This window comes from Ahaetulla prasina, chromosome 7 (genome assembly GCF_028640845.1).
Source record: "Ahaetulla prasina isolate Xishuangbanna chromosome 7, ASM2864084v1, whole genome shotgun sequence".
Classification (NCBI taxonomy): Eukaryota; Metazoa; Chordata; class Lepidosauria; order Squamata; family Colubridae; genus Ahaetulla; species Ahaetulla prasina.
In genome coordinates, this window is record NC_080545.1 from 75,520,229 (window position 1) to 75,535,740 (window position 15,512).

A 15,512-nucleotide genomic window follows, 5' to 3' on the forward strand; every position below is an offset into this window, starting at 1 on the left:
CCATATTTTATTACATTCTGCTTCTTTTCAACTTTTGACATCAGAATCCAATACTAGCATATGCATTGCCAAATTCTATCCTTTAAAAAAAAAGTTTGTATAAGCTTCTCTGAAATTTAAACTACACATGGGGCTGTTCATGTGTAGTCCCACCCATTCATACTTTCTACTTCTCTTTTTCTCTTTTTTCTTCCAGCTGTATTCTCTAATAGGAGACCAATATAGGAAGGGACAGGTATTCTTCCTTCTTTGCTTTGTAGTTTGTTTTCTAGTTTTTCAAAGTGGAAAAGAAATCAGTATTTTTTTTAAAGCCTCAGATGGTAGTCTGGGCAGCTGCCAAAGAGAAGATGGAAAAGAATAATTTGTAGTGTAAGCCTAGCCTTAAAAAAAATCCCTCTTCCTAAATGTAATTTTACAAAGGCATGGACTTGTACCCAGGTCATAAAAAGAACCTTCTCATTCTGAATTTCTCGTGAAATGTATTTTTACATCTTCTATGTAGTAATGAACGGTATTGGCATTTTGGTTTGGGAGGGTCCTGAGCAATCACTGAATCTCCAAGGTCTTGTTTAGAACAGAGCAGAACAGAATAACAGAGTTGGAAGGGACCTTGGAGGTCTTCTAGTCCAACCCCCTGCTCAGGCAGCAAACTCTATACCATTTCAGGCAAATGGTTGTCTTATCTCTTCTTTAAAATTTCCAGTGTTGGAGCATTCACAACTTCTGGAAGCAAGTTGTTCTGCTGATTAATAGTTCTAAATCTCAGGGAATAATTTTTATTGGCTGCTACCCCATTGCTATACCTTTCTTTTTAACATTTTAATAGATTTTATTGAGTTTCATAATAAGCTAAACATACAAAAAGAAACAAAAGCTAGAGGAGAGAGAGAAAGAGAGAGAGAGGAGTGCAAAGGAAGAAAAAAATCAGTGGTGGCTTCCAGCTTTTTTCAGTGCAATAAAATACAAAAAAATAATAATAATTACAACCTCAACCTTTTGCTTTACATCTCACAACATTTCAAGCCATGTCTATAATAACTAATTCATTCTAATATCAACATCTAAAATCAAAGTTCTGTGTTTTTTTTCCCCTACAGTTTCAAGCAAAAATCCAGAAGTAGTTTCCAAGTAGAAACAAAACTAGATAAAATGTAAAAGGTAAAAGTTTTCCCTGTCCAGTCATGTCCAACTCTAGGGGGCACTGCTCATCTTTGTTTTGGTTCTGTCCTCCAGTGAGGAAAACAGCCAGAGATGGACAAAGCGACTGGTTTGCAGCATGCATGACTGTGTTGCGGGATGTTAGTATAACCACAAATGTCTGAATATCAACGTAACCACAAGCATCTGAGCCTGACTGCCTTTCTGCAGATAAGGAAGGCGTTTTCCGTTTCATTTCAGCATATAGGGAATTACAGTGTTCATGTCAGCTAGTGTCTCATCAGATGCGCATGCTGATTACAAATTTCCCTTTATACTTGCATCAGGAAATTAATGTCAGTATTGAACCCATCTCAGCCTCCCCAAACTTTACCGTGCTAGAAGGAGGTCCCCATTATTTTCACCTTACATAGCCAAGTGTCTGAAGACGCTTCCATTTTCATGCAGCCAGCATGACTATACTCCTAGGAGCATGGAACGATTAAAACAATCGGTTTGGCCACCTCTGCAAATCCTATCACCTTTTACCATCCACTCTTATATTGTGGAGATTGGTGTGCTTTTCCTTGTTTGTGCTTCTGTCCCCTTTTTAAAAAAGAAACTGTGCAACCATGGTTCCATGATCACCCATCTCCTACCCTTAGTGCCTCCTCTTCCTCAATGCTGCCTGCCAGTGAATTATGCCAACCAGCCAGTTGAGACTGTAGCTGTGTAATAGGTATGTATGTATGAAGCCAGGGGTGAAATTCAGCTGGTTCTATCCGGCTTAGGCGAACCGGTAGCGGTGGCTGCAGGAGGCTCTGCCCACCTGGGCGGATGTCATGATGTCGCTTTTTGGTGACGATTTTAAGCCTCTGCACATGCGTAGAAGGCTTTGTGCATGCGCGCACGTCACATGCAAATTTGCAAACCAATAAGGAAGGTAAGTGAATTTCACCCCGATATGAAGCATATTATATATGCAAGCACTGGGGTGAGCTGAATTGATCAGTTGCTTCTCTGGGGATATGCAACCAGCGAAGGCATTATAGTGACAAACGACCCCATCCAGAACTCTCACTAGCTGTTAAACCCCAAAACACTGGCTGATTCGTTCATCTACAGTAAGTCTTATGTTAGAGAATAAGATATATTTAAAAATATCTCATAATGGAGCTGCACGTCCATCAGCCCGGCCACTTTATCCATTTCAGCATGGCTGGCTGTAGGATCATTTTGAGACCTTTCCAAATTAAAAGCTTTCATACTTGCATTTGGACACCCGTCCTTGAACATTTCTGATCACTTCCTCAACTGATAGATGCCACGTGTAGGCTGCAGTAGTTTTGGGCCTTCTTAGGAACTGATCTACGGATGCTCCATTTGGTTTGAATTTGGATTTTGTCTACTCAATGTACTCCTTCGGTAAACATGTGAAACAGGTGGGAAATTGACTCCTTTGTAGCTTTTGAAATCCACATGCCACCTGGAGAATCGGCTATGTCAAGATTTTTCAATATAGCAGAAGAGACGGCTGAAACAGCAGCGAGTGGGTACATATATAGATCATAGGATTTCTGTGGTTTGATGTGGCAATGAAGAGTTTTCACTAAAACTAAAGCCAGGGATACCATTATGGCAATTTTTAACCTGTTTATTTTGGCAGGGATTGTTGCCACGAACTGCTGGGCCATGTTCCCATGTTAGCTGATAAGGACTTTGCTCAGTTTTCACAGGTAATTTCGTTCTTCTTATTCTGATGGAAGGAATGCCCCTGGCATGGTGATGGTTCACATATTGATTGTGTTCATGGAATATACTTGTGTAATTAAATCATTAACCCATGTTTTGAGTTCGTATAATTCTCTGAACCATTAACTAACACAGCACAACACAGCAAACAAATGAAAACAAACAACAATCACGATCAAAGTTAAAAGAATTAACTTTAGCGTGCCATGGGAATATCAGAGTGGGATATATGTATACTTGGAAGCTGTCTTTCTTTTCTTGGAAGCTGTCTTCCTTTTTTCCCCTTTGGGATGATTTGTCTAAGCTTGGATCTAGCACTCCATTTACATCTTCTACAAAAATTATTTCTTCCCCTGGAATTCTTATTAACATCTGCAAAAATCTTTCTTTTGTTCAACTCTGCCAGAGAGTATAGTTACTATTGAGTTAGACAAAGAAGCTTCACCTAGTATTAGACAGTGTCGTATTTGACTCCGTATTTGGCAATTTAGGCTAGATAGGAGACAACCAAAATTTTTTGTCGAATGCTACCAACTCAAAGCAGAATTAATTCTTAAGGCAATGTTTTGCAAAGCACAGCAGGAACTTGGAAATTTATCAGAGAAGGTAAATTTTGCTAGGCAGCTATGTGGATTCTGAACATTCCTCATGAAACCAGAAGGGGCCAGTGTAGTTCTTAAGTGTAAACAAAAGGCTACGTTTATCTCTAGATTGATTGTACATTTGTATTTATTTTTAATATATATTTCTAGAGGAATTTATAAAGCATAAAAGCAAAATATAATCAAGATTTTAAAGTAGGATGATGTAGAAAATTAAAAATACATAGTAAAGTATCAATTAAAAGTGTTTCTATCCAGAAATGGGAAATAATGATGATAATAATGGCAACATCAATGAGGAGGAGAAGAAGGAAGAGAAGGAAGACAGATCTCAGCTGAAATTTTTTTACCCTATCCCATATTTTTTTAAAAATTCCATAGCTGCTCTATGTCAAGGTTCCAAGTAACACCCCCAACCAAGTAAGAGACTCTATTCCAAGGCCTGGGACAATACCCACATTTTTGGAGACCACCAGAATATCATTATGGTGGAATGTCTATGGAGATTCTCAGTCATCCAGGTCATGGTTGTCCCAAAGGTGCTTTTTCAAGAGGCAATTGGACTTTCTGGTTTTTCTTTGAAGACATTTCACTTCTCGTCCAGGAAGTTTCTCCAGCTCTTTAGAGAAGCTAAAGAAAGTTTCTTGGATGAAAAGCGAAATGTCTTCAAAGAAAAACCAGAATGTCCTGGATGACTGAGAAGATATTCCGCCGTAGACATTCCACCGTAATGATATTCTGGTAGTCTTCTGGCTATGAAAAAGCATTTTTGGGACATTATGGTGGAAGTCACATGGATTTCTGAGAATTCTGAGGGGGAAGTCAATTCAGAGGACAGGTGCCATGGCAGAGAAGGCCACTTCCTAGATATTGATAGTTGGCATAGCTTACTTGAAGGATCTGAAGTGTCCCAACTCTGCTTGATATTAATGGATGAACACGGGATATAGGTAATCCCTCAAATAACCTGACTCCATGGACTTTATAGATGACAACCAGCACTTGAATCATACGTACAAGCTCACTGGTAACCAGTGCAGCTTGCAGAGCAGTGGAATTACATGCTGTTTGTGGCATTGCATTTGGGACCAGCTGATTGTTCCATAACTTTCTGGAAACAACAGTAGCAGCAGCAGCAACAACTGATAATGGCAAATTGTTTCCTGTTATACCTTCTTTCAAATGTTGCACAGGCCATTGTCTTTTTCAGTAAGCAGCTGTTGCCTGGGTTGGGCTGAACAATGCTGGGTTAAATTGCTTTAGGATAAACAATTTGATTTACAACTCTGCACTGATGTTGCCAGATGCTCAAATCACATGGGGTGGATTATCTCATATTAGAAAGTATATGCTCCACTTCCATACATTCTTCTTCTTGGCTAAACAAGAATCCAAAGATGAAGTACTGGCTCTATATTGCATTATTAACAATCGTGAAATAATAAATTGACCTAAGGGAAGTTACAAGCAGAACAAACCATACAGATGTTTATCCTAAAAATGACAATCTTGCTTAGAGTGTAAATATTTCTGGAAAAAGACTCTGTATTCCCATAAGCAAATTCATGGAGAATGTGTCCAGCAATTGCTATTAAACCTCAATATTTTAGGGAACTATACAGTATCTCTGATCAGTTAGGGCTGGGAAGTGGCTCAGGCTGCTAATGCAGCCTGTTATTAACACACAGCTGCCTGTAATTACAACTACTGCAGGCTCGAGTCCCACCAGGCCCAAGGTTGACTCAGCCTTCCATCCTTTATAAGGTAGGTAAAATGAGGACCCAGATTGTTGGGGGGGGCAATAAGTTGACTTTGTAAAAAAAATATATACAAATAGAATGAGACTATTGCCTTACACAATGTAAGCCGCCCTGAGTCTTCGGAGAAGGGCGGGATATAAAATAAAAAATAAAAAAAAGAAGGACAAGATTGTGAGAGATTTTTTTGGCTTCCTGCAGTTAACTTCGGTGACCACTGTCAGAAAAAATGTGCTGGATTAAATGGACATTTAATTCTGAACTAACCGTTTACTTGGGGTTAGTTCACATGACAATCGTCTACATCAGGGGTCTCCAACCTTGGCAACTTTAAGCCTGGAGGACTTCAGCTCCCAGAATTCCCCAGCCAGTTGGCTGGGGAATTCTGGGAGTTGAAGTCCTCTAGGCTTAAAGTTGCCAAGGTTGGAGACTCCTGGTCTACATAGTCTGATACATTCCTAATTTATTTCCCCTTATTAAGTTAAAGGCAGAGGGACCTTTTTTTAGCATGTTGCTTAATTCTTTCTCTTTGACTAGTGTGTTGTGCTGCTAGATCCTAAAGGGGAGGAGTAGGGACGCAGAATGATAAAGCAATGTTTTAATATTTTAATTATAACACTTAAAATCATTTCTACAATTAAATTAATAATTAATTTTAATAATTACTAATTACATATTTCTTGATTCATTTATTTAATTGTTATTTAATGATTAAATAATGTTGATTAATGTATTAATTATTGTAAAATAAAAAATAATTGAAATATTAAATCATGAAGTATTAAATAACATGAATACTTCATGGTTTCATATATTTCAATTATTTTTTTATTTGTTTTATTATTTGTAAGCCAACCAGAGTTACTTTGCAGGGGAGGTGGCATAAAAATTTAAATAAATATATACATATACACAGTGGTGGGTTTCAAAAATTTTTACTACCAGTTCTGTGGGTGTGGCTTGGTGGGCATGCCACGACTTGGTGGGTGTGGCTTGGAGGGTATGGCATGAGAAGGATACTGTAAAATCTGTGGGTGTGGCTTGGTAGGCATGCCATGGCTTGGTGGGCGTGGCTTGGTGGGTGTGGCATGAGAAGGATACTGTAAAATCTCCATTTCCTCCTGATCAGCTGGGACTCGGGAGGCAGAGAATAGATGGGGGTGGGCCCAGTCAGAATTTTTACTACCAGTTCTCCGAGCTACTCAGAATTTCTGGTACCGGTTTTCCAGAACTGGTCAGAACCTGCTGAAACCCACCTCTGCATATACATATACATATACATATACATATACATATACATATACATATACATATACATATACCTATACATACTTTTCTTTTATGTACACTGAGAGCATATGCACCAAGACAAATTCATTGTGTGTCCAATCACACTTGGCCAATAAAAAATTCTATTCTAAAAAAAATTCTATTCTATTCTATACATATACATATACATATACATATACATATACATATACATATACATATACATATACATATACATACACATATACATATACATGTGGCAGCATTGCAGTGTAAGCCCTGTTCCTTGTGTATGTGCAATGGGAGGTTGTCCACACAGTACACAAAGGGGAAGAAGTTGTGACATACTGAAGATACCATTGAAAAATAATATAACTCTGCAATTTCTTTTGTGAAAGGCTTTTATGGAATGGAATGGAAAAATGGCTTGCAATTTTAATAAAAATCAATATGCTTGGTTTAGGATATTGGGCTGGCTTCTCTTGGAGCATCTGATGAGGATATTGAAAAGTTATCAACAGTGAGTAGAAATCACATTGTCAAGCAGTGGGTAAATCAGGAGATTTGGGCACTTCAAATGAGTTATTGCAAGCTTAAGCTGTGTACATCAATCTGGCCAACTAGTGGTCAAGGAAAATTTGTGGGAGATATGAAAGACATTCAAGGTGGGTTGGATCTCTTGTGGGTGTGCAGGGACTTGTGACTTATAACACATTTGGTCCCTCTCTTAGGCTCAGCCTGGTCTCCTACATACATTTTCACAACCAAATATAATGCCAAAGAGCCACATGTATACAATATCACACATGAATGGAACATATCATATAAATATTCTATGCTTTCCAAACAGCCAGGACATAATGCTTATTTTCTGCAAGAAAATCATATTATGCTGTTCTTACATACATGGAGAGAGAGGTGGGGAGGCAGAGTGGTGGGGAGGGAGAGAGAGAGAGAGATTCTATCATCATGTCTACTTCTTACAGTATAGGATCCTTCCCCATATCCAACCATCCAGGATCTAAGCACCAATAGCATAGCTTTTTCCAACCTACTGTCCTTCAGCATATTGGCCATCAAAATAGGAACTGTTTTCTAATACACCTGGAAGGCGCAAAGTTGGAAAAAATTGGTTAGATAGGTGTAATTCCCATTGGGACATATTTGTATTTCCCCTTCTTTACAGAACTGAACTTTGGTGGCCCTGATTCAGCTCATGGCTATTGTGCTGTTGTTGTTTTCCCAGAATGCATCAGATATGGTATCAAGTAGAGATATAGTGAGAAAACACTATTTTCAACATTATACTCTCACATCCCAACAAAGAAGTATCAAGTGTCAAGGGAGATGAACAAACAAGTCCATGAATCCAAGGATGAGTGGTAGTAAATGCTGGATTAAGAATTGGGAAGGGTTTTGTTTTTTTTAACTCCAGATGAGTTCTCATAATCTATTTTTTTTCCTTCTCTTCTTCTTAGTTCTATTGGTTTACAGTTGAGTTTGGCCTCTGCAAACAAAATGAATCTATCAAAGCCTATGGAGCAGGCCTCCTCTCTTCCTATGGAGAACTGATAGTAAGTTTTTAAAAATATTTTTGTCTGATATATGTCTTCCCTAGAAACATCAACAGCTTACGAGTCTGCAATATTGAGCAGCAGATGGGCATTACCAGCAGGGAACATTGGAAGGTAACTCGGGGGTAAATGTTTATAGATTTACCGTACCTTTTGGAGTATAAGACACTCCCCCCCTAAAAAAGCATGAAAATTTGGGTGCATCTTATACACCGAATGTAGCCCTACCCACCCAGCAGCCACCAACCTTTGGCTGTTTTTGGCCTCCTCATGTTGGTGTTTTCGGGTGGTTCCAGCTGGCGGGGATCAGCGGTGGGGGCAATCTCCATCGCCTGGAACCACCCGAAAATGTGATGCGCAGAGGCCAAAAATGGGGCATGCGGAGGCCGAAAATGCAATGCGCAGAGGCCGAAAACATGATGCACGGCAGCGGCCAGGGTCTGTGGCAATCCCTGCAGCCTGGAACAGCTGATTGGGGGAATTCCAGGAGGCCAATCCACCCGCCAATCAGCTGCTTGTGCTGAATCAGGCTGCGATAATGTGCTGAAGCTGACCAGGCTGTTTGCTGTTTGCTGCAAGGATGCTAGCCAGATGAATACCGATGGATGCTGGTAAGCAGAGGAAGAATTTTTTTTTCTGATTTTCCTCCCCAAAAACTAATGGGCATCTTAAACTCCAGAGCGACTTATACTCCAAAAAATATGAAATTTTAAAATGAAAGAAAACTCTTCACAGGTCTTAATGATGAATAAGATACTTCTCATCAACCAACTGTAATGAAAACTCAGATTGGTCATTGTTTCAAATATAGGTAACCCTTGACTTAGACTCATTTGTTTAGTTGACCATTCAAAGTTACAAGAGCAAAAAGCATGACTTATGACTAGTATTCATACTTATGACTATTGTAGCATCCCTGTGGTCACATGATCAAAATTCAGATGTTTGGGAACTGGCCTGTATTTATGATGGCTGCAGTGTCATGGGGTGGTGGTGTCATGTGGTCATGTGATCCCCTTTGGCAACCTTGTGATAAGCAAAGTCAACGGAGAAGCCAGATTCATTTAACAACCGTGTTATTAGCCTAACTAATGCAGTGATTCGCTTAACAGCCATGGCAAGAAAGGTTATCAAATGTGGCAAAATTCACTTAACAAGTGTCTTGCTTAACAATGGAAAATTTGAAGCTCAATTGTAGTCACAAGCCAAAGACTACCTGTATTTAAAATGTGTGTCTTGGATTCAAACCTGGTCATAAGTAGAACAGATCCATTAAAATAAATGGAGCCAGAAGTGTCCAGTGTTTTTATGACAATCTTTTTGCCAGAGTTTATTCATGAACTGGAATAGGGCCTAGCCACAGGTCGGCCAATGAGGGCTGTTTGGTAACTGAAACATAGTATTTGTTGTATGGGACCATAAGAGACAGTTTGGAGCCTGGGTGTGGCTTAACTGTTCTGTATAAAAGCTTGACGGCACTAGCTTCTCTCTCCTCCATTTTGAATTCTCCATTTTGTGTTTCCATTTTGTGCTGTGTTTGTACTTGCCATTTCTCTTCTCTACAACATGGAAAAACCTACCAGAATATTGTATGTTCTGTGTGTTGGTACTGTATATAAAGACTTTTTGAATCCTGCTTAATAGTCTGCCTGTGTGTGCTGCAACAAACCCTGACACTTTTTAATGTACAATATGCATAAAAATATGCAACATCTGGAGAAAGGAGTGGGACCTCAATTGTCATCTTGATTTCTTTGATGTTCCTCCATCCCACCCCATGGAGGCCCTTGAATTAAGTTAGTTCTGATTTAACTGTTATTAGGGGACTTAGCAAACAGGCATACTGAGCTTATATTTTCCCCAAATTAGCAAAATTTACAGTAATTCAATTGAATAGGTGAGATTTACAGTAAGTCATGCCTATTTTAAATCCTATTGTTTTTATTGGACCAGTTTTTAAATTCAATGTATTTTTATAGAGACATAAAGTGCCTAAAATGCATATACTGCTGGCTGCTGCTGGATGCTTTGCCAGCATCCACCATCTACAGTAACTATGCTGGCTGAGAATGATGGAAGATGTCAGTCTAAGGTTAAAATTTAGGGGTTGTGGTTTCATCCCAAAACTCCCCAAATTTTAACCTTAGACTGGCTACTGTTGACCTCACCCCATTCCTAAGATGTCTGTAAGGGGCGTGCATAAGCTCACCATCTGTCCTAATATTCCCTTTAATTGTATTCATTTTATGTATTCAATTCATGCTTATATATATTATCTAATATGTAATAAATAAATAAATAAATAAATAAATAAATAAATAAATAAATAAATAAATAAATAAATAAATAAATAAATAAATAAATAAATAAATAAGATGTACTCCAGTGTATCTTTAAGACACCACTTTGGGTTCACTTGACTGCCCTAGCTGAAGTTATCCAAAATGATTCCAGTTGTAACATTGCCATTAAATATACTATCTGTTTATAAAGCAATGGCTAGCCAGTGTTTTTAAAAGAAGGCCAATTTCAGAGTTCATTTTCAAGTACCATTTGGCCTAGAAACTCAGTTTTGCCCTTCAAATGGGAGGTGACATTTAAACATACTCTATCTGAACGCATCACTTACCATGCCAGTGAATGCGATGTCTTTTGAACTTTAGAAAAATTGACCAACACACACAGTTTTGCGCTTTTTTTTTTTTTTTTTTTTTTGCTGTATGTTCAGCTGTTCTGCATTATATACAATGAATTTTATGTTAACACCCAGGCTGGAGTTGAGCCCATGTACAGTAAAATGTAATGGCCCATAGTTGACAGCTGGCAGGCGTTTTTCCTCGGCATGCTTCGTTTGCTGAAAAACAAACCTCCCTTCATTTTGAAAGGTTATGTGGGGTCATCAAGCACTTTTTAAGCATATCTTCCCACTGCACGAATGAAAGATTCAGAAAGAAAAGCTGGGTCTGAGATTATAAAAACTTTTCAGCATGTATTCGTAAGCCTTGAGCATTATATAGCTGTATATTATTACAAGTGGATCTGGTTTAAATTTAAGGAATATTCACAGGGAGAATCGACTCAACATTTGCTCAATTGCAAATGAAATAAGTGAGCTTAAGTCCCGCTAAAATTCAACATTTGGAAGAGAATTAAGGCTGCCTTTTCTCCTAAATTTCCTATTCTGATTTTGGGGGTCAGAGGGATTATAAAGTATACTTATTTGACCAAGACCAAATAATATATACCAGTTTGTGATAGCTATAAATGGGTTTTCTTTTCTTTTTTCTTTTTTACTAAAACTGAACAATGAAACTTTAAAGATCTGATTATAAGTGAGGAGAGATGTATTTTGTTTTATTTCTTAAAGAAAGTGATCAGATTATATAGTGGATTTATTTGATTAAAGTTAATGTGTTAGTGTGTATGTGTGTTTTACTAATTCTAATAGCTTTTACTAATTTTTTGTTGATTAGTATCAAATGATGAATTTTTACAATTTGATTTGGGGATGAGGTATTGGAGGAAGAGTTTTTAAAAAAAATATTAGAGAAGGTGTTATGTTTTAACACTTAGAGAAGTGACTGTGGAGAAGGGAAGTAATCTTTTAGCAATTTTTCTTGTTTTTCCCCCCCTTTTTAAATGTCTTTGCACTTCTCTTTTTCTTTATTTTGCTTTTTATATTTTTTCTTAGTTCATATTAGTCTTTTATCTTTGTACTTATAAACTTTCATAAAGTTATTATTAAAAGAATAATACAGTAACAACATTGTTCCAGGTACCAAATAGCCTGGCCAATATATTTCACTGGAAACATGTCCTTTGAAAATACCTGGGCATGAGCATAGCACCTCTCTACTATCAACTAAAGCAGCCACATCATTTCTGCATGCAAGACTAAAAAATGTATTTGTTTTATGAGTTGATTAGTTGAATAGCTGGTTGGGAATAGATATTGTTTGTTTCTTTATCATGATGGTTAGTGTAACAGAGGCAGTTTGGTCTAGTTCTTAAAGCATCAGTTAGAATCCCAGAGACTGTGAATTCTAGTCTCCCTTTAAGCATGCAGGCAGCTGGGTGACCTTGGGCCAGACACTCGCTCCAGTTCTTGGAAAGCAGCAATAGCAAACCAATGAAATCTTGCCAAGAAAACTGCAGGGATTCATCCAGGCCGTCACCAGGAGTCAAAACTGACTAGAATGGACCCCCCCACCCAAAGAAACAAACACAAATGTAATAGGATTTCCAATTCACAGTTTAAATAGTTCCATGTAGAGTTTAAAAATTAAAACCGAACACAGTTTTGATGAGAAATAGGTTTTGCTTAACCTTACTCCATCCCACCTGTCTTTAAAAATGTACAAGAATTAGAAATGTGCAAATCAAATAAGTCTGAACTCTGAAAAAGCTGAATTAAATGGTTTGCACAGAAAACTGTTTCTATGATGTGGGAAGGCAAAATTTAAAACATCTTTTCTTGAAGCTCCATGGATTTAATAGAAAGTTCACTCTACCATCCTATCCATCCATCCATCCATTCATTTCAGCTCCTTGGTTGCTCCCAATTATCTATTGTGTTGTCAGCTGAGTTGACTTCAATCTACAATCACTTCTTCTGTTGTTCTTCACTAAAAGTATGCTTTATCAGAAAAGCCAGAATATAAACCCTTTGATCCAGATGTGATGGTGGTCCAACCTTATCATGACCAGACCTTCCAGCCCATTTACTTTGTAGCAGATTGTTTTGAAGATGCAAAGTCTCAACTACAGTAAGTATAAAGATGGTAAGCTTATATCACCAGATTCAGTTGATCTGGATTTATATCAGGAGTGCAAAACCTGCAATCTCTAGATGTCCATGATCGAATGTGTTCTGTAGAGTTCTTGTGAAGCTAATGCTGGGTTATGGTTTTCAATCTGGGGGAAAGAAAACTATTAGATATATGGGAATAATCATTAACCATATTTGGCAATTTAATGAAATGCTGAGCTTGTCAATTGAAAGGTCGGCAGTTCAGTGGCTCAAATCCCTAGTGCCATATAACAGGGTGAGCTCTCGTTACTTTTCCCAGCTTCTGCCAACCTAGCAGTTTGAAAGCACGTAAAAAATGCAAGTAGAAAAATAGGGACCACCTTTGGTGGGAAGGTAACAGTGTTCCATGCGCCTTTGGCATTTAGTCATGCCATGGAGACATCTTTGAACAGCGCTGGCTCTTCAGCTTTGAAACGGAGATGAACACCGCCCCCTAGAATCGGGAACGACTAGCACATATGTGCGAGGGGAACCTTTACCTTTATATATATATATATAGGTCTTTGGTTATTCGGGTTTTCTTCCGCGTAAAATTGGAAGTGTCTTGGCGACGTTTCGATGAAGTCTCATTCGTCATCTTCAGGCTTCAGCTTTGTGCTTCTCCCAGAAGCACGAAGCTGAAGCCTGAAGATGACGAATGAGACTTCGTCGAAACGTCACCAAGACACTTCCAATTTTACACGGGAGAAAACCCGAATAACCAAAGACCTACATACAAACACCCACGAAAACCTCAGAAAACATACATACATATATGGCATGAACTCGATGTGACTTTCAAAGTTTAAAAAGGCAGTTGGCATTAGTACCTTTAGAGTGTGTAAACATACTAAGGATGCAATTATAAATTATTTGCTCATAATTTATAATTGCATCCTTAGACCAGGGGTGTGCTTCAAAATTTTTAGCAAGGGGTTCTTTGCCTGGTTTCTGGGTGGGCGTGGCCATGGTGGACAGGGCCTAGTTGGCCTCCTGAACCATGGTGGGGGGTGCATTTTTGCCCTCCCCGGGCTCCAGAGGCTTTCCTCGAGCCGCCAGGAGGGCAAGAACGGCCTCCTCAGGCTCCCCAGGCCCTCTGAAAGGCCCATTTCCAGCCTTTCCAAACTTCCAGTAGGCCTGTTTTTCACCCTCCCCAAGCTTCTGCGCGTGCCCTGCACGTATCTGCATCCCAAATGGGTCACGTGGGGACTCCCGAGAGGGGAAGGGCAGGGTGGGTGAGGCCAACCAGGAGTGGGTTTTGGGGATTCTCTGAACTGAACAGAATCTTAGCTAGAGGTTCTCTCAAACCCCTGCAAACCTCCAGCAGCCCATCCCTGGGTGAGACCCATTGAGAGAATGATTCCCATGGTGGACATAGCCAGTTACAAAGCACTTATGACAATTGCTCTAGCCACTCTCTCCCTTAGAAAATTCTGTGCTATCTATGTTTACATGTCCCTATTCTGGGCAATTAGACATACTGGGGTGCAGCTATTCATTTATTTTATTTTCCAAGAAAGGGGTCCCTGATGTCTTCTTGGGAATAAGGGTTATACTAAGGCCTTCCCATTTTTTAAAAAATTTGAAGATTGTTATTAAAATCCCTAATGATATAACCGTACATGGATCAAAGGCAGGGGAAGAAATATGAGGTTCCACTCATATTTTGGATAGCACACCCTTCTTCAAACAAACCAAACTCACAAGGAGTAGATTTATGGTAATTATTAAAGCCAATATTGCTTTAGTGTTAGAGGTAATGGTACATTAAATTGTCATGCAATGGGGAAAGACTGTTGTTTTTTTCCCCAGACCAGAGATATATCCTTTGTTCCTTGCTCTATAGGAAATATGCTCTTACGATCAAGAAGACTTTCCCTCTTCGGTACAATCCCATTACCTGCAGCATGGAAGTTCTCGATTCACCACAGAAAGTATCGGAAATTGCCACTCACTTGAAAGAAGAACTGACCACTCTCTGCCATGTTTTGGAAAAGCTTTTGTAAACTAATGGTCCTAATTTATAGTAGGTGGAAGACAATCATTAGACTAGTGAGGATTTTTCCTTTTTAAGTAAGTCGTCTGCAATACTGGAGAAAAAAAAAATGAGTAGGCAATCAGTCCATTTAAATGTAGAAAAATCAATGAAAGGTTTTGCCAGAACAAGAAGACTTGTGAATTGCAAATCAGACATTTGTGTCTGTGTGGGGGGGATGTTTGCATTCTTGCATTTTTGTTGGAAAACAAGTATCATTCTTGCATTACATTTTCTTGGAAAACAAGTTTACTCCTTGTAAACAAGTCATTTATTTTTCTTTATTGTCTTTGTCTTTATTTTTTGATCTACCTGGCTAGATCAAAGGTCCTCAATTACTGATTGTTAAATGTCTGTGCAATGTCCACAAGTCAATTTCTTGACATTCTTTAGGAATTTATTTATTTATTATTTATTTATTTTTGTCAAGCATGTATTAGATAACAGATATAAGTATAAACATGATTATGAATACATGAAATGGCTACAAATAAAAGGGAACATTAGGACAGGGATGGTAGGCATGGTAGTGCGTAGCGTGCTTATGCATGCCCCTTAGACCTCTTACAAATGGGGTGAGGTCAACAGTAGATAGTC

General features: G+C 38.6%; 1 protein-coding gene across 1 annotated transcript in view; it reads left to right on the plus strand.

Annotated features, from left to right (window-relative positions):
• The window catches only part of LOC131202575 (tyrosine 3-monooxygenase-like), a 33,829-nt gene extending 18,750 nt beyond the window's left edge, over window positions 1–15,079 (plus strand). The window contains exons 8-12 of the mRNA XM_058191680.1: window positions 2,804–2,873; window positions 6,981–7,037; window positions 7,996–8,091; window positions 12,724–12,857; window positions 14,727–15,079. Coding sequence (XP_058047663.1) covers window positions 2,804–2,873; window positions 6,981–7,037; window positions 7,996–8,091; window positions 12,724–12,857; window positions 14,727–14,886 — 517 coding nt within the window. The 3' untranslated portion in view covers window positions 14,887–15,079. The remainder of the gene's footprint in view (window positions 1–2,803; window positions 2,874–6,980; window positions 7,038–7,995; window positions 8,092–12,723; window positions 12,858–14,726) is intronic.
• The last annotated feature ends 433 nt before the right edge of the window (window positions 15,080–15,512 follow it).